This window comes from Galleria mellonella, unplaced genomic scaffold (genome assembly GCF_026898425.1).
Source record: "Galleria mellonella isolate WM207_F2 unplaced genomic scaffold, CSIRO_AGI_GalMel_v1 utg1260, whole genome shotgun sequence".
Classification (NCBI taxonomy): Eukaryota; Metazoa; Arthropoda; class Insecta; order Lepidoptera; family Pyralidae; genus Galleria; species Galleria mellonella.
The window spans coordinates 1,044,393-1,065,268 of record NW_026441985.1 but is presented as its reverse complement, the minus strand read 5'-3'; the positions used below and the strand labels follow the sequence as shown (position 1 = coordinate 1,065,268).

At 31.3% G+C, this 20,876-nt stretch overlaps 1 protein-coding gene across 1 annotated transcript in view; it reads right to left on the bottom strand.

Moving 5' to 3' along the window:
• Window positions 1-1,291: 1,291 nt before the first annotated feature.
• Window positions 1,292-20,876, bottom strand: part of LOC113515306 (uncharacterized) — a 131,085-nt gene continuing 111,500 nt past the window's right edge. The window contains exons 7-14 of the mRNA XM_052899996.1: window positions 20,725-20,844; window positions 19,341-19,466; window positions 18,450-18,602; window positions 8,868-9,066; window positions 7,721-7,854; window positions 6,701-6,830; window positions 5,336-5,426; window positions 1,292-4,915 (exon numbers count right to left, since the gene is read on the bottom strand). Of these exons, the coding sequence (XP_052755956.1) occupies window positions 4,789-4,915; window positions 5,336-5,426; window positions 6,701-6,830; window positions 7,721-7,854; window positions 8,868-9,066; window positions 18,450-18,602; window positions 19,341-19,466; window positions 20,725-20,844 (1,080 nt within the window). The 3' untranslated portion in view covers window positions 1,292-4,788. The remainder of the gene's footprint in view (window positions 4,916-5,335; window positions 5,427-6,700; window positions 6,831-7,720; window positions 7,855-8,867; window positions 9,067-18,449; window positions 18,603-19,340; window positions 19,467-20,724; window positions 20,845-20,876) is intronic.

The following is a 20,876-nucleotide window of genomic DNA, read 5'->3' as shown; positions in this document are numbered from 1 at the left end:
TTTGTTAATATTACAATATTATTTACAATTTTAATATGGTAAAGACTACTAAAATTTGTAAAGTCCTATTTTAATAAACCTTTGACATTTATAATAAAAGGTACCATTAGGAGATATTCTTCTACCTAGTAGCTAGTAGCTGTACCTAGTACAACTAAGAGCATAATTACTAAGTGCGGGTTTACATTGAGACAGCTGGCTACACCAAACCTGAGATAAAAGTGTTAATTCACTACTCCCTTTGTATAAATTAAGACTCGATAGTGTTATACTGTGGCAGAAAATAGTATCAGGTTAGTAAAGAGGTTTCGTGCCGTATACTTCTAGCATAGAATGGGCCACCCTTCCTTTCCCGTAGGTGTCGTAAGAGGCGACTAAGAGAACTTTATGGTCGAGGGATTGGCTGCAGCGTCCCTCTTAAAACATCACCAAAACCTAACTGCGATTGCCAACCTGCCTGCCTAGCGTGACAACTACCAGCAAAACCCCCTCTTATGGGGGAGATCTATGTTTAGTAGTGGACAGTTAACGTCTGATATCACGAAGATGATGAATGAGGTTCCAGGAGAGGGGTGAGACTGTCAGTAACGGGGAACAATAGCCATATTTTTAGCAATAAATAAATAGGTCAATCTCGGTGCATTCTTGAAAGCATCATGGTTACGTCCTGATGAACTGACCATTATAGGCAAATTGACCTGGCTTTATCCTCACCTATTAGACTATCATCCCTTTTTGGTACATCGCCAGTGTAAACCAATAGCAAAGGAAGAGTTTCTATTCTATTTTCATTCATTAAAAATTAGTACTAAGGTGTTCTTTTTCTATCATGAAGGTGGCAAACAAGCATACAGCCCGTTTGATAATAAACGGCCATTGTAACCTATGAATGGCTGCAATATTAGAGATGACACGTGTATATTACCGACCCTGAAGAAACCTTAATACACCACATAAAGAACCCCCATACTGTAGTCTCTAAGGAAAACCTTGGTGGGGAGCTCATTTCACAGCCCGAGCGTTCCCAGGAAGAAACTCTTCTGAAACTGCACTGTATGCGACCATACCATTTACATTCTAGCGTGTGAGGATGGATTCCCAGTTGACGCCGAGCGATACTATGATAACAGGTAGGTGTGGGTGATAGTGGTGGTATGTCTTGCTCGAGTTAGTAACTTGCCCAGTATAAACCTGCACTATATTGATCGATGCGATGGGACCTCCCCTTATAAATTATTTAAATAATAGCATTACTGATTTTACAGTAACAGCACATAATTGCACTACACTATTCTTTTTTTTTTGTGGTAGAAAAATATTGAGAAATATTTGACTAGCTATTAATTTATAATTATATTCTATATAATATATTCTATACTAATTACTTACTGATTAACACAATTCATCTACGTTTGGAACAGAAAATCTAAACGTGAATACAGTTCTACCACGGAAATAATTTTAGGAGCAGTTGAGATTTTTTTTTATTTTCGACATTATTTAAAATATTGACATAAAAAAAAAGATAAATTATTAAATTTGCACTCTATTATACCTCTCTGCTTCGTGAAGGATTTTTATTTCTGTACTAATTTTAATTAATTTATGAAGTCATAGTTTTTTTCCTTTCACATAAAACTTATAAACGGACAATATCTTTAATATTTTGATATATAGGTAATTGGGTCTCTAAAATTATTATTTTATTGTGTGTTTTAAATTTATATATTTAATTTTTCTATGTGGTAACATAACAAAAATACGACAAAGTTCTTTAATTTTTTATAACTATAATGTCGTAAAAGCAACTAGGAGAACAAAGCATGATATATCCGTACAAGAAAAGGAAATTTAAAATAACATAAAATAATATAGTTTATAGAACCGCAATTAAAATACATTATTCATATCTGTGTATATAAATATTCCTAGCTTTATCCTGCGACTTCCCCTGTAGTCGTAATGTTAAATAGCCTATAACATTCCTTAATAATCAATAATATAATCAAGCAAAAAAAAACAGACTGATAGTTCTAGAGTTTAATGCGTTCATACAAACAAGTCCTTCTGCTTTACTATATTATTTTAAATGTAATTAAAAAAGATAGAAGAATTATATTCGTGGTAACACTGTATTGTTTACATGCAAAGCTACTTTCCACATAATAATCTAAGTTAAATTTATATAAGTAATAATTATAAACTCTTATATTAGCTGCATTTGCAATAAGTCTTTTAGGGCGTACACAATGTTTATATATTTGTTTAGAAGCTATTTACAAAATCATAAAACATGCAAATGAATATTAATCGATATACCAAGTACTACACGATTACACGTTTGGGTACTGTAAGTGTTTGAGCATATTTCATCATCAATAGAACCTTCCAGAAATGAAGATAAGTAATCCGATTTAATAAACCTGATAAATTTATTATTACTTATAGCTTTTACCCACGACTTTGTCCGGATAAAACTTGGGTTCCATTCTCGGTCGGTTCAAGTAAAAGTCGAAATTTTGTTATTTTACGACAGGTATTTTATAAGGGTCGTGTAACCTATAACACACTTTCAATCGACAAATCTAACGATATCCTATTTATAATAGTCAGTAAAACTAGGCATTGACCAAAAGATCCAAACATACATACATACATACATTTTTATACATCTAAAACATTACTATTCATTCTTTCTTCGGAAATTAGGTAATAAGAAGTTTCTTCTTGCTTATCTACCTAGATTGAATCTGGTTGTTTATTATTGATGAAACATATTCAAATTCAAAATAAAAAAAAGAAGGTACAAAGCGTACAAAATAAATAACTACAAGGAATTTAGAAATTCCACGCTTAAAATTAAAATGGCATTTTTATATTACGATATTTTAATAACACCTATTCAAAAGTAACACTAAATGTAATATTTAATATGTTACGAAAAAAAAGTAAATACTAAAGTAACTGACTTTTGGGTACTTAGAAGTTCTAAAAATATACTACATGGATAAGGGAAGGTATGGATAAGGGGTATTTATATAAAACGGAAAATAGAGAGCAATTTTAGAATGAAAAAAAAAAAGAAAATATGAAAATTAGGCTATTATACCTAAATTAAAATTCTGTCATACTTTACTTCCCTTGCTTTGCTAATATTCTTGTATACCATAGAAAAGGTATACACGCACTACCCTCAGCGCTATTCACACAGTTCCGTTGGTGATTTTTCAATGTCGGTCGACTGACGAGCCGTCCATTATCCGTGTTCATATATCAGGAAAATAGACTTCAGTACAGAAACCTACTTCCGCGTTTTAGGATGCACACATTACGATGTCCTATTTTACTCATAATACAAAAGTATTTAGCAATTAAATATTGTAAATATGATTTTCTGTATACATTTTAAACATAAATTTTTAGTTATATAATTTATAAAGATTAATGTGACAAAATATGGCATGTTAAATCGTGTGTTAATTGTGACTTGTTCTCAATTTAAATCTGATAACATACTACACGTACATTACAGCATGTTTTGGGATATTGAGTATTCGAATACGTCTTACATAAAATTATGCAAATAGTGCAAAGCAAACAGTACTTAAGCAATTAATGCTCGTCCCTGACGAGTACTGACGGATTCTAAACGCGGAGCTGTGTGAACGAAACTTTATTCATAAAAACGTCAAATATGTAACACATATAATATTATTTAGCCAGTTTATATAACAGATGGAAACTTGACACTGGCAACATTATTAGATATTAAATACCACATTAAAAAGTGTTTCGCCTCCTTTCAAGCTCGAAAAAGTGATTTAACACCGATACGATAAATACACTTAGTTAAATAGTTATATTCTAGGATTTACGTTTTTATGAATGCGGATAGTCACTAATCCCACATGCATTTCTCTCTCCCTATCCTATTAAAAATAAAAGAAAAATCGATCCTTTATTTGAAATCGTTATTTCCATTATAATCTTTGATACATCGATCTTTATCAAATCCACGCTTGGTATTATGGGTGTCACAGTATAATCTGGTATTTGTGGGTATGCATATCTTCATGTGACTGTATTGTATCAGTTCTCATTATACTGTATAAATTATAAATAAAATCCTGACAGAGTTATGGGATAAAGACTGTTGGGTTTATATTTTGTTCGCACGACTAGGTAATTCGTATATTTTAAATTTTAACTCATGGTAAATGGCAACACTAACAAACTCATTACAGCTTTAATTAACTTTAGAAACAAGAAAAACAACTTGTTATAAGCAATAAGGTTGCATAAACTGTTTAAAATATTTTTTTAATTGATTATAGTCAATAATATCAACATATTTCCCTAATAGTTGGGTATTATTTTTATCTTCAATACTCACGTGAAAAGATAACGTGAATAAAAAGTTAAGAGTGTTCATAACGTAGTGTAGTTACGTCGTAATTATCTGTCAATTTTTAAAAACAATTGAACATTTTTCAATGTTTCTAAATTGATTATTTAAACTAAAACATTAGTCGTGCAATAATATTCTTATTGAGCTGTCACCGAAAACTTAGATTTTGATGGCAAAAATTTATTTCAAAAATCCAAATGAAAATATACAAAGGTTTTAATGGTAGTAATATGTAACATAATTTATAGTTAATTGTTTAGTTCGCTAACAAAGTAAAGCAAAAATGTAAATCTTTGAAAATTGACAGATAATTGACACTTGTTTTGTTATCAATGCTACAAACCATTTAGTCGTGCGAACTGATACCTCTGGGTTACAGCTTAGTTCCTTTCAGAGAAAGACATTTTGTGCATTGGCCCTTTCAGCAGTTCGTCTTTGTATGCAGCGAGGATAGCTCGTGACATGCTCGGTTCTGATGCACTTGCTTCGAGGAATTGGCGCATTAGTCTGAAAATAAAAAAAAATACTAGTAAGATGTATGACTTTTTTTTATTGCCTTCAGAATTTAAATTTATGAAGTACCACCACGACTCGCTCGGTTATGCATGATTTTTTTTTAATTAAATACAATCCATTTTACTTGCTGATTTTGAAGCTTTATATAGGTGAAAAAAAATTATAGTTTGCAGTATTATATAAAAAAAATAAAAAATTAAAGTAACGAAAAAAAGATTAACACAGAACTTGAGAAATAATTTTGAATTGAGAATACTTTTTATATACCACAAAGATAACATACAAATATACAGCCCGACTTATGGTAAACAGTTATTGTAGCCTATAGATTCTTGCAACATCAGAGGTGACACATGCGCGTTGCCGACATTAAAAAAATCTTAAACGCCTATAAATAAATTTCAAATTTACCTGTTAGCGGGATTCACACCAAGTCCCTCACGAGCTTGCAGCAATTCGGGGTGGTCGCCAATTGTATCGGTAAGAGCAGCAATCATAACGTCTGTAAAAATAATAAATAACGTTTTGTTAACCGATTTCCAATAGAAAGAGTTGACTCGAGTCAAAATTTCTCAATTCGTGTGGTTTTTGTTGTGTCCAATCTTAAATCTTTGACCATTAAAACCACTGTTTTCTTTGCAAATCAAGTCTTCACTCGTTGATGAATAGAATCTATCTACATCTATATAGGTAGGGATTTGTAGAAACACTACCTTACTTATGGGCAATGCTATTCGATGACACTAGACTATAGATTTAATTTATACAAACATCTTAGAATATCAATGCGATAAAGAAAATGAAAATCCTTTATGTTGTAAATCTATTTATAATATACTTCTCTCCAATATATTGATGTCAATATGTATCATAAATGATACTAGGCACTTTATTTATTTTTTTCAATTCAATAAACAATGGTTGCTTAGATATTATACAATTTCTACGAAGTGACGCGAGCCTGTTTGTAACGATTCCAACTTACAAATGAAGTTATCATGTACCTACTTTATTGTACAAATCTTTCATTTGTAGTTATTTCGAGAAAATTACTGTTAACTAATTAGTTTCTATGTATAGAAAGTTCGGAGAGATTAATAGCGCTTCTTGAACCTGACGTGAATAATCAAAGACGGATTATCGCGACGCGACTTGCATAATAAGTGAAGCACATAATTTACTGCTATAAACAAACATGACAGTGTAAATTTTGCATTTTACATAGGTATATAAATACCTTGATAAATACATATAATGAGCGACTAGTTGATAGAACACATTGTAATTTAAATTTAGAAGATCTATTGACTAGATTATCAATGAAATTAAGAAAAATTAAGCTTTTTTTATTACAGCATGACATATGACTACATTATTCTGAGCAAACACAGAGGCAATATGGTCCATAAATACGATCTACTGAAAAGTGAATGATTTATTCTCAACGGTTGACGACACTATGCTGGCTCACTAAGCGCTTTTTATGCTTCGATTGAAAGATCCGAGGTTAAACGATGAAGGAAACACGTTGGGTTCCAAAAACAATGAAATACAATAACATAAAAATTGTGTGCATTTTTAAACTAATAAAATTTCAAAATCAATGACTGACAAAAAAACTATTTTTGGCGATCAGAAATCGCTTACGTTTAAGAGTATTGAGTGCTATACCTACCTAAACTTTTTCGAGTTTACCCAAACTTTATTTACGCATTTGAATTCATTCTGTATACTATTTTACTACAGAAACAAATATCGAGGTAATTCAGCACTCACCAAGTACTTTCTTCTCAATGGTGCGTGACAGTTGTCCCCTCTCAGCCTCTAGTTCCAGGAAAGCCATGAATCGTTGTGTGGCCGCGCGAGCCGATGCCGGGTCTCGAGATAGCGACTGGGAGAACATCATCTGTGAACAACCATTTATCATGTTATACAACTTCTAAAACAAGATGCAGATGCATTGCAAGGCGAATGATAAACGTAAGAAAATGAGAGAATAACCAGTAGTACCTACTGCAATTACCTTCTATCTACTTATGTAGGTATTCTACTTAGTTAATGTCTGCTTTTTGTAACTAACCATTCATGACTATAGATCCATCTATTTTAATAACAAGTCTTTAGAGGTGGAGAGAACTAAGCGCTATAGGCCGTAAATCTTACATCTCTTCCTTCTTCTATTTATTTAATAGGCTAACAAAATAACAAAAAAATACATTGGTTTAATTAGCTTTGGTTTAAATAGCTTGGTTTCATTGGTTTAAGATGTTTCAAATTATTTGAAACATCTTAAACCAATGAAACCATGCTAAAGAAGTCTTTATATTGATGTCTTCTCTATTACTTCTGGTAACTAAACTAAACCTACTTTGTCATTAAGTACTTAGAAGAGAAGAAGTAGTAACTTCCTTACGTATTGTTGCTATATCGCGGGTTTATAATATAAATGAAATTACTAAATTCGATTAGTTAGTTTGTTTGCTACTGTAATATCTTTACATGCATATCTGTTATCCTTGTCTCCAATTAGTGTAGACAGAAATAAACAAGCTTGTTTGCTATTCTAAGTTGTATAAAAAAACGAACACCAAATGCTTCGATTCTAATAGACTTCTTTCGCTTCCTCCGCATTAATTAATTTTTATACACGCTCGCCAATTACAGGTACTTTTTATTTGGCCCTTCTTTAGTTTTGTCTTCGTCTCTTATTTGGTCACCACACGTCTGTCTAGGGCTTCTTCTTTCATTACTCATTCATTCATCTTTCATATTTTTGTTTTATAAAAAAAAGCCTACCTTAGCAAGCTGATAAATAATTTCTTCGAGCGTATACTCAGTGTACAGTGTATCAGCTGCTTTCAATTTATCCATCATTTCTTCATACTCTTCTTCACTGATGATAGGGCCGTCTCGATCGTAATCTGATGTACCTGAAATATATTTATTTATTCATTAATTTAAATTTATTATTTTCCAAATTCGGTTATCATCCCACTGTTGTAGATATATATATTTTTATTCTTATTAGTGCAAAGTATAATATCCAGTGAAAACAAGATGTGAATAATGTGAAACTAACATAAATAAAATCTTTGTGACTTTTGGCCTCGTCAATCAATCGAAGTAAAATTCAAATATATCTTTTTTTTAATACGATATAAATTAAGTGTATATATTTTAAAATCTATAAACTCATTACCTTAAGGTAAGGCTTAAGTACAAAGAGGTAATTTCTATAAAAACCCCTAAAAACCCCAATTAAATATCTATATATAAATGCAACATTATACGAGTACAGTGGAATAGTTTTTATTTAATTTTCTATATTATCACTTAATTGATATCATCAACAAAAACTAAATAAAGTAAATAGATTTATAACGACTCGTATTACCAAAAATAATGAAAGCAAATAATCACTCGGTGATTAGTGATAATTACTGTTTATTCTCCACGAGTTTGTATATGTTCGTAGTTTTTTTTTCCTTGTCGAACTTGTGGTCGTTATGGCTTTTTGTTGTTATTAAAAAGCGATGTAAAAGTCTATTAAATTAACATATTCAGCTTGCCTATTCCTTTCACTTTGTATCTAAATATATGTGTATTTTTATTTTCTCATACTCGTGGCTAAGATATATAATAGTACTTAATTACTTGTATCAGCTTTAGCGTATTAACTTCAAGGTTGTTCGATATACTTTTTTTTTTATTTTTAATTTACAAAATTTCTATTGTAATAGCATGGGTGGATTCTTAGTTTTACATAGCGCTAATGATTTTAATGTCACCCAATATGAAACGAGTTTGGGTTTGTTGGAAGAGAACTCTTTTAGATTTAAGCTCGTCTTTGTACATATGCTTATCTCTGTCATATTTTTTTTTATATATATATTACCAGTGTGTAAAATAAAGTATAAATAAATAAATATTAAAAAGCACTTACTTATAATATTCGTCTGCAACATTGGATCATACGCCCTCTTCACAGGATCCGGCCGCAACTCCGACGTGATTGGAAGTGCTGGTATAGGAGCGAGATTGTTGCTAAGCTCCCAATTTTTGTTCGCGATAGTCCTTATGATGTCGGGACTGTTACCGAAGGGGAATGACTGCAGTGTCACCGGATTTCGGTACTGGTATTCCTGAAAATTTATTGCTGGTAAAATATGTGTTTTTATATCACTACGAATAGTGAATTAGATGATTACCATAAGTAAATCTGATAGACGGGTCATAATTCACTCCACATACAGTTTTAGATTTCATTTGCATTAAATTGTATTCTTTACTTTACGTGTAACTTTTTGGTCCTTTTAAGATTTTTATACCACTAAGGTAGCAAACAAGCATACGGTCCACCTGATAGGAAGGGGTTACGGCAACCTATGAACGCCTGCAATACTACAAGCATTACGCGCACATTGCCGACCCTGAAGAAAACTCTTTATCCCTTTTTTAAAGAACCCTATGCTATAGTCTCTTGGAAAAACTTCGACAAGGAGCTCATTCCATAACCTGAGCGATTGTTTAGTTCTAATAGTAGTGCCACACAGGCTAGGAAACCTTATGAGCAACCAGGCAATGAACATCTGGGGGTACAACTCAGAATATCTAGACCAGTGGCAATCCAGAAAAGTTCATATCTTAAATTGATCCGACTGGGAATCGAACCCGGAGCCTCATTCATACAATAATATATGAATGAGGTAATCAAATAGCCTTAAAGGAGAGATAAATACTACATAGAAATGTGTAGGAAAATCTTTAGAAAACAAAATTGGTTAGTATAGCGATGACAGATCAGTTGGACGATGCTTAACTGCAGTACGGAGATCCTAAGAACGAATCTCAACCTGATGATTGATTGATGAAATGATTGTCATTCACTTTAGGTTTCAGAGAACACGCAGAACTGTCGTCTGGTAAGTCATGTTAGAGGCCTTTGTATACGAGTATAACGAAGGTGGCCTGAAAACACCAGAGGGCGCCACACTTACACAGTATATAGCCGGTTACTCCCCCTATTAAGGGTTTTGCCAGTAGTTTCCATTGGCAGCATCCTGCTTGACAGGCAGGTTGGCAACTGCAGATAGGTTTTGGTAATATTTTAAGAGGGATGTTATTGCTCATTTCTCGATCTTTAAGTTTCCTTAATCGCTTTTACAGTAACCACGGAAAAAAACAGGGTGGCCTATTCTGCGTCGGGACCACGCAGTAATCAGTAACAGTAGTATGGTAAAAAAGTCTACAAACCAAAATAAGGTAGGTAAGTACAGATGGTATTTCCAAAAGGTATTTCTAGAGAAGTTTGCTATTATAATTTATAGCACCTGTACTGCTCAGTTTGCTCCCACTTATCAAGCTATTTCTCTGCTCAATTCTCTGATTGCTCAGCAGCCAGATATTGACATATTTAATGTCAAAATAAATATATTTTTAAAATGTTGTACAAAATTTGTAAGTTTGTAAAATAAACCTATAGCTCACTACACGTTTTGGGAAACTGTAAGTGTGGTGAGTAATTTTCAAATAAATAAATAGCGTTTGCAACATCAAAAAAGGCATTTTTTTTTTGCATTTAAGTATCGTATTTATTATTATGACTACCAGTAGAACATAGGTAGTAAAAATAAAATTACCATAAGAACATTATTATTAGCTATTTCTCTACTGAGTAATAACTTCCACGTTTTACGAGTGAATTAATTACTCTATCAGAAGGGTTTATTCTACACACACATAAAAAATCTGTTAAGAGTGTTCATACCTCTCTCAGTTGTATAAAAAAATTATAAATTTATATTGTTTCATAATTAACATTTTAATTCGCTATCAAAGTACTTTTTAATAAATCAAATAACAACAAGAAATATTAAAAATTATGAAACTTTTTGAAAATTGACGCATAATTGCGACATTATCACACTTCGTCAAGCTAAAATTGTAAACCCTTCTAAAGTACGTGATGTATTGCCGTACTCGTTTCCAGAATATTCCATGCGATAAATTACATATTACAATTATAAATACAAAGCTCCATTGTTTCTGTGTAATTATACAATAATCTCACTCCGGGTAACATAATTGAGTTACATAAAGTTACTAAAGGAAAATATGAAATGTAATTTCCTATGCAATTTGTTTATAATATCTATAAGTATAGTCATCATATATTTTTTTTGCGCCCTGACCGGACATTAAGTTCTAGTTTAGAATTCCAGTGTAATTGTTAATGCAAGATTTTTTTGTTTTTCCTTTCCATCCACTATGTTCTATCTCATACACTATTCCACTTTTATTCATCATCTTTTTCTCTGCGTGATTAATTGATTTTATTTTCTTTATCTATTTTGGATTCTTGTGGATTTAGCTCTTATTTTATATTTCTTTGGACAATACTGTACCTATTAATTTTGTTTGAACGTCATTACCTCAACTGGCGTTTATGTTCCAACACTATTTATTATACAATACTATTTATCCACCAATCAGTGTCCACCTCTAGTGATGTCCCATATACACTAGTGATGTGATCTTACAACAAACACTTCCCACCCCACAGTCTGTGATTGTGAGTTCGGATTGTTGGCATAGTTTTTACTCTACGTTGTCATCATATTAGCCATTGTTCACTACTGAATATATTACCCTTATATAATATACCCTATTGAGAGTTTTTGCCAGTAGTTGTCACGCTAGGCAGGCGGATTGACAACCGCTTCTAAGTCAAAAGTCTACTTTGGTAATGTTTAAAGAGAGATGCTGCTGCCCATTCCTTGACCATTAAGTTCCCTTAGTCGCCTCTTACTACATCCACGGGAAAAGAACGGATTGCCCATTCTATACCGGGACCAACACTACGAATACATTTAAAAACAAAAGTTAAGACATGAACATATACTACTAAATAAAAATTCTTGTAGTTTAGTACGACTCTACTCGTTTATAGCATTTTGTTTCATCAAAAGCTTAAAGCTTTGAGATATGTGTTGACCTAAAGAACCTTTGCGTATTCTCAATACGCAAATAGTATCAATCAGTAACTAGACAGGCCTTTCTTCGTATCATACTGGAATCTTATGTAACCTACCTACCCGCCTACAATTTAATTTCACGACACTCTAAGACACATTACTGATTGACAGACAATACTCAGTCTAAACCTTACTTATACTTGGAAGCATGAAATTAAATTATGTACCAAATTTTCATAAAATTCTATTCGCCTAATATTATAAATACAATATTTTATATGTAACTTACAAGTGCAATAAAGAATATATATATATATATATATATATATATATATTGGTACTCGTATATGGTGGTAGGTTATATGGTAACACATGACACTTTATATACTGCTTTACGTGGACAAAGACTTCGAAAACAGCTAGTAAAGATTTTGAAAACCACCAAGAAACTAGGGATGAGAATTTGTTAAGTTCAAATTCAAATCATCTTAATTCAATTAAGAATTTGCCAATAAGAAATGTTATTGGGTACACGAAGACCATAAAGCAAGCGAATGTCGTTCATAAATCGCAACTAACTCGATACACGCCGCACTCGGAAACGGATTTAATCAACGAATAGAATATGGCCAATAAAAAGAATAGTTAATTCACTTGACAGGGTTGTCAAATGTCTTCTTCAAAAAATTTTTATATAAAACGTGTGGTAATTGAGAAACAATCGAAATTAAATATGGTTGATTTCTCATTTTTGATTATAATAATCTATTATATACAAATTTGTAATTAACTAACTTTTTCTCGCGACTTAATCCAAGCGATAGGAATATGTTCACTGGTTGAGATTGAAAAGTAAACTATGTTCTTCTGTATACATATACTTGTATACCAAATTTCATAGTGATTGATTAAGCTTCCAAGGAAATACAAACAAACTCACTTTCACATTTACACAATCGAGCGAACAAAGCTCAGTTTTCAAAATAAATCTCCACTTTAAACGATTAATTAAGTCTTTAAGGTACCAAGAAGTTATATTCCTTTCATTTTTAGATAGAAGTACACAGAGTAGGTTTATGTAGAAATTGTCCCTCCTCCTTCCGGTAAATTTCATTTTCATAATAAGGAGGAAACAAAGAATAATAGGCAACCCTAACGCTGCTCGTACTTGTTGTGCGTCTATTTTTATTTTTATGCGTATTGGCTCATAAACAGAAATTAAGCTCTTAACACAAGACATGTGATGTTAACAGTTAATAACTATAAAAATGCTACCATTTTTATCACCCTTTCTCTCTCTCAAATTTAATTTTGATCTAGATAAGGAGAACCAATATAATCCTAATTATTTTACATTTGATTAAGGTATAAGTAATTAATTCAATTTATAAAGAACTACCGATAACCCATGGCTTTGCACGCATACGTGAAATTATAAAGTCCTTATTTTAAATACTTTGGTTTATTTGTATATTAAGATGAGATACTAAATTTCATTCAGCTATTAAAGATGATTGAGTAACAAAGATTCAAACATTTTTACCAAAGAAAAGCTTTGATGAAAAGGGACAAAAAATTATGTGAGGGTAGTAAAGGTAATAAATGCAATAGAAGCTAAAACAATATTTTTTTAGATATTTTGTCTGTCTGTGTGTTTGTTCTATTATTATTGCTGGATTGTTATCGACATTTTTCAGTACTAGAAATTATTAGACATCTTAAATTGACTCTTAAGTTTTGGTACTAGCCGGTGCGATATCTTCTGTACAAAATTGACCTAAGTAGATATGCTTGGGTAGATTTTGGTAAAGGGATAGAGATCTATCCTTTTCCTGTTTCTGTCACTATGCAGCTGTGCTTCCTTGATTCTGTTTAGGTTTGAAGAGTGGGATATGGTACTGAAATTACTTATAAGTGTACAGAGGCGTAACATCTCAGTTCTCATGAAACAGCATGAGATATTAGGCATCATAGCATATTTTGTTTTTATATCTGTAATGTTGTTATATATGTATAGGCAACGATTACCACTTTTCATCGAATGAACCGTTAACTTCTTTGGCTTTCCAAATTTCATAAAAAACCTTAATAAATTTTGCACCTTCACAACATTAGTAAGATGTCAAACTTGTCATCACCGAGTTAGTAAGTTCTTTCGTTAAAACGCCAATACCGAAATGCAAATAGTTGGACTCATTCCACGAGACATTTCTCAGAACTTCCACGCTATAAGCTTGTTCTCAAAGCTACGACGCTGTACATAAATACCAACACCTGTAATCTGAAACTTTAACAATCAAACTTTTTCGTCGAGTTTAAGTTAATAAACTCAATGTTCATTGCCAACTGTTTTCCTAGCAGTTTTAAAAGAAATATTATCATTTGGAAGCTGAGAAACTTTTTCTATTTCCAATCCTAGTACCTAGATACTTTGACGAGATGTATATAACGAAGGTCTAACGAGCCAAAATTCAGAGACAATATTTATGTAACTGAACAGCCTTCAAAGAACATAGGTTGGATTCCTTTATTAAATGTTGAATTTGTAACAATATTTGCATGTTTAGAAGTTTGAGGCAATGTAAGATCTGTATCTTGAGACCCAAGTTATAATGAGCCAGTTGAAACATTGTTAAAACAAATTGTTTTCAATCAATAAATTCTCATTATTTGGTATAGCTGTTGTGTTATATACGTGTGAATTGGGTGAAAGGTATTATATGTAAATAAAACATGTTATACCTATATCTTAACGTCACAGATTACATGCTACTTTTGGTATCGGCGATCAGCTTAATTTAGTTGCTTACGTAAGTCGATTGCAGAATACTCAATCTATACACATTACACGCACGATTAAAGACATTAAGTAGCTAAATCGCGATATAGTACAGTACATTACCAAAATGTCTAATGGTGATTATGAGGCACTATTTCTTAAAACTTATCTCTTAACCAAATATTTTAATTTGATAAATAATTTATCGAAAATACCGTTTTATAAATCATCATAAATTAAAATTATTTCAGAAATAAGTTCTTAAAAATTCAGAATCGACCCCATTATCATAGATGGTACTGATCTATTTATTTAAATTTCTCATTAATATAAACATGTATGTGTTCTACAAAAAAAAACTACTATAATTGTAACAAAACTAATTCTTTTGAATTAAAAATTAAACATCTGAACAGATTGTAAAAAATTATAAGTATATCCTTGCAAATAAAAAAAAAATGTACCAAATCGATTTACAACCGACAGAGTTATGAGGTAACAAACATACTATATATAGCCGAATCTAGATATGCTTTCTTTTTTAAATCAATTGAAAATAAAAATCATATTTAGAATGTATAGAAGAAAATTTTAATATTTAGTTGATTTCGTAATTTTTTATCGTTAGTATTTTGTAATTAAAAATAGCATTAAATTGGTTATTGCAATCGTTCTGAAGCAAAATCGTATTTTTGTATTCAAAATAATATTGAAATGTTAGCGTAAAATAACGTGATGAGACCATTTGACTGCGCCATATAATCTCGTAGGTATATTGGAATAGAAGAGGTATAAATATTTCTTTGTGAAATTTTTCCTTTACGGTTTAAGAATAATAGAAAAACGTTTATGGAATTTTGGTTAAATTCTTGGCACATAAAACTATTTATTTATTTATTTGTAAACGACATAAATATATTTTTCTTTTAAAATATTGTATCATAGATGTATTTGCAATTCAGAATTTTCCCTCTTTAGAATTTTAGGTCAGTACATAAAATTTTACCTAGTCTTCGTACAATCATAGTAAATTTTAAGCTTTCCCAGTTTTACACGTTATTAAAAGATAGTCGCTATTATTTTTTGTAAATTTATAGAAATCAAAATTTATAAGTTAGCATTCACTTTGTAGTTTTGAGTAAAAAACTAATATTCAGTCACCTTCATAATTCTATTTCAGTGCAGTGCATTTGTAAACTATAAAATGTAAAAATATATGTGTATTTGATGGAGAGATGAGAAGAGTTTAAAGCAACAATTTATTTTCGTACTAATTTTTACCCGTGATATCTCCCTTATGAATTGAATAAATTGATTGGCAGGTATAAATAATACCTAGTTATATTTACCTACCTATATTTTTCTCCATTCAAAACTACGTGACAATTGGTTGAACAGGCAAGACGCAAAAGCCAGATCTATTTTTTTCTTATCATTATAAAAAGAGTCCTATCTCTCAAGTCGGACCAAACAATATACGAGTACATTTTTAAAATTTCATTATAGTCAGTTGAGTGGTTTGATGATTCATCATTATCATCATCATCATCATATCAGATTTTAACTGTCCACTGCTGAACATAAGCCTTCCCCTAGGGGGATATTGCCAGTAGTTACCACGCTTGGCAGGCGGATTGGCAACCGCATACCTCTTAGGACACCCATTTGAAAGGAAGGGTTTGGCCTATTCTATGCCGGAACCATGCGGAAACACAGTTTTGATGATTAGCTTAAACAAATATACAAATCATTTTTATATGTTATAATTAAGATTAGGTTCCAAGAAAAAAACCGACTTCAATTGTAGCAAAACTAATTTATTTTATTTCAAAACTAAATTATAGAATCAATTTTGATAAAATTTCTTTACATATTCTTTTAGATAAAAAAGAGGTAACAAACATAAAAAAAAATCAAATTAAGAACCTTTTTTTTAAATCGTTTGGGAAAAATCTGTCATACATACATATTAGATTATATCAAAACTACGTCTTTATGGACTTTAACTATTCCTTTATAAATAATAATAAAATTCATTATCAACTTTTATTCCAGCAGTTTTATAAAAGAAATCATAATTTGAAAGCGAAATATAACCCCGCTACGAAAGAGGAAGTCCCGACAAACTTTCAAACTCATAATCCATATAACGCTCTTTTACGTTGTACAAGTAGGTTAATCTCTACTTAGATACGCTTATATTGCAAATTACTGTGTATTCGACCTTTATGTTAAATTGCATTTCACTCAAATTGCGTACGAAGGCTACTGCCCTTTTATTGAATTACGGGTAGACGTCCTATAACGAAAGTAAGCTGGCAACTGCGTGCTCATATAAGTATATATTTATTACTACTAGTTAGTAACTACCAAATGTATTAGCTCCACTAATGCTTTATTCTCTAATTGTATCTCACGTGAATTAAGATAAAATTGTAGCGTAATTCCATCGTGTTACTGAGAAGACAGATGGAAAAGTATTGTTAATAATGGAAACTAACTGCCCCACTGCCCTTTTAGATTGACTTCGGCGCAGCTCCTTTTACAAACCGTCATGATTAATAGTTGTTAAATCCATCACGATGGACTAACTAAACTGCTTCATCCTCACCTATCATCCTCACTGGTGCCTCGTAAGTGAATACCGATAGCGCAGATGGGATCACTATTTCATTTTCGCCCATGAAAACAAACTTATAACACACTCAGTCCTTTTAAAAAAAAATGTGGGTTACAATCCCATAACATCGAAATATTAGATTTTTTTAAACTATTAATAAATTTAGAATTCCTAAATGGTAACGCATTAAAAAATATTTCATATTTAATTTATAAAGTATTAATTTCCAAAATTAGGCTCTTTCCAATCCATTCAGTTATTAATGGTTTCAATATGATTAATAAACAACCAGACATCTTTAAAATTAAACCAGAAGAAGACTTTGTACAAAAGTCGTTTGCTTGGGCACCTCTGTCCCATTCGTATTTCTACCGAATTTGCGTTTCTACAGTGAAGCAGTTGTGTTTACATAGCTATGTTTCAGTTTGAAGGGTGGAATATAGCAGTAAATTTACAGGGTACAGAGGCATAATACCTTAGTCCTCAGGAATGGCAACGCATGGAAGATATCATGAGCGAAACAGCATACTGTGTTATGTCCATGGTACTGTTAATGTCTATAGATGTCGGTTACCGCTTTTCATCAGGTGGGCCGTCAGTTTGTTTGCCTTGCTAACTTGTATAACAAAAAAACATAATAATTGTAACCATTTCGATATAGTTTTTCTGAATACTGAATTCCAAAATAAACTCAATTCAGTAATTTTAACGGAACAGAATATGCAAATAACTTCATAAATTTTTACATTTAGATTTAAATGATATTAATGGTACGATATACTTTAAGACCTAAATGTAATAAAATATGCGAAATTTAATAGATATTTAATGATAAATTAAATCAGTACTTATGATTCTTTAGCTTATTTAGAATATACTATCCGCTGTTATCAGTCGTTTATTTTTAACCGACTTCAAAAGAATGTTTTCAATACCGTTGTATTTTTTTATATTTGTTGATTTGGAAAATTGTTTTTTATATCGGAAAGGATATACTTACAGATTGGTCCCATAGAAATTTTATCAAAATCGCTTCAATAGTTTAGTTTTTAGATCAAAATTATTAGTTTTGTCACAATTGAAGTCGGTTCTTTTTATGGGACACAATCTTTAATTATTATATGTATATTTACTTCTGTTCTTTATACATACCTTAGCGTTCGCTTGTTCCATAAGCATGTTTCGGAGTTTCTCTTGCTGAGCAGACTCTTCAGCCGCCTTCAAGTTTTGTGAGTAATGGGCGCGCAGGTAATCAATATTGAACTTTATTTCTTGCAGGAATGCGATTGCTTCTTCCTTTGTCATCTATAGAAAACAATTTAGTATTAAATAATGAGTAATTAATAATACATATTAGTTTCCGTGTAGTGATTGATTAAAAAATAATATGTATAACATATATATTAATATAGCTACAGTATGATAGAACTTGCTGGCGTATGAGTGGTTTCAGCATAGTATAGGCCAGCTCTTCCTTTCCCTTACATATTGTTAGAGGTAATGTAGAGAACTGAATGTTCGAGGGATGGACAGCAACGTCCCTCTTAAAACATCACTAAAAGCCTAACTGCGGTTGCTAACTCGCCAGCCAAACTTGGCACCTACTGGCAAAAGTCCCCTTATGGGGAAGGTTTATGTTCAGCAGTGGACAGTTAACGACTGATATAATGGTGACGATGATAGAACTCAAATCCTGAAAATTATAAGAGACAAGTGTCGCACCATATTTCATATTAATAAGGTTTGTTAACGATATTTATCATCAAACGTTTGATTAGAAACTTTAGTTGACAAAAAAGTTTAATGTTTCGATATACTACGACCAATCTAGTAATCAAAATACCTATCTTTTGATCTAGGGTAGTAAACCTTCTAATCTATCTATTTTTACAATAAATTTCTTACGAAATATACAAGTATAGCCGAGTTTCTAAGGCTTTAAACATTTCTGGTCTTTTTGTACTATGTTTTTATCGAATAACGTCTATGATAAAATATTTATATCTGATTCTGTTATAGAAATTAAGATGTAAAAATAATTACCAATCCTTCTTGAAGGAAGTCTTCGATAGAAGCGGTGACACCACGCTCGTCACCTGTCCAAAATACGTATTCCGCCATATCCAAAGGAGAGTACTGCACTCCAGTGTAGGAAGAGTAATGGTCCATCTAAATAGTAATATTTGAAATAAGTATATTTTATTTATTAATATATAGTATAAATTTTAAAATTACACACAAATATTGTAACTAAACCGCCTTTAAGAATCGTTGTGCCTTTAAAAAAAAAAAAATTTTTTTTTTCACTATTTTTAAGGGCTGTGACCATATTATTATGCATTATTATATTATTATATATTACAGGATTATATCTAATAATGCTCTATAGTTTCCAGAATCGATTTCTCAAAAGAACATAAAATTTTTTACCTAGTTAATTTTAAGCTCTCGTGTTGTTGACGCATATTTTAAATACACTATTGGGACTTAACACAATGAAAAAACTACCTACTTTATTCACTTCATTTACCTACCTTATCAATTTATGGAAAAAAAATTTTAGCAGATAGAGAATACCATAAGCAATTTAATTGCAACTTAAATGAAATATAAAATTAAAAAAAAAGTAATAAATAATTGTGTTTCAACGATTACACGACTTATTTATTGGACAATTTAGCAGGAAATTAGTTCTAGGAAGAACTCTAATTCACTAATCGCAGACCGATCGAGTTCAAGCATCGTTAAATTGGTCTCCACAATTAGTTAATAGTGGCTTATAAAGGTCTTCCCTTCCATACATAATTTATCGTAATTTCACGATGGGATCGGTTTAGTGGTTTTATAATTATGCGTTAGGTTTTTGTGATTACAGAATTTTATTTGTAGTCTAATTTTGAACGATTTGTTATGGGTAATAATGGAGAATAGATGTAAATTTCTCATATTGTTAATAATTTGCACATCGACATAAAAGCAAAGTGTATATGGGAAATGTAAACCTCTTTCATCTAAAACTACCTTCATTCTATCAAAATTAATTTTATTTCATGTCATTAATTCTCCTATTTTGTGAATCTCTTAGATCTACGTTATAGTTCTTATTTCTTTCAATTTTTTTTCTGTTATATGTATATATATCTCTTCAGGCCTTACTCATAATGAGTTAAATAGAGAGAATTAAAGGTCAAAGGATACTGTCCTTACGTATGTAAGTTTCAGCGAATATATTTTCATTATTCGTCTTCTTAATGTACGTATTCTTCAGAGACTAACTTTTCTCTTAGTCTTTATGCAATATACTGGTATGTTATAATCGTTACGATATTTTATACACTTACAAAATACATACGAGTACCTATATTTAAAATTCAATCTTAATTATTCATTCTACAGTTATTGATTGTTTTAAATCAAATATACATACGTTATTATTTGTTTCCTTAGTGATGTCGGCGTTAAAGGCGCGTCGTGCTGCTGAATGCCCATTTTGAGGATTATTAGTAGCAGATCCTGGCTGGACCAAACGAGCCGCTCCATGGAACACCTACGTAGAGACATAGTCAACTTCAATATAAA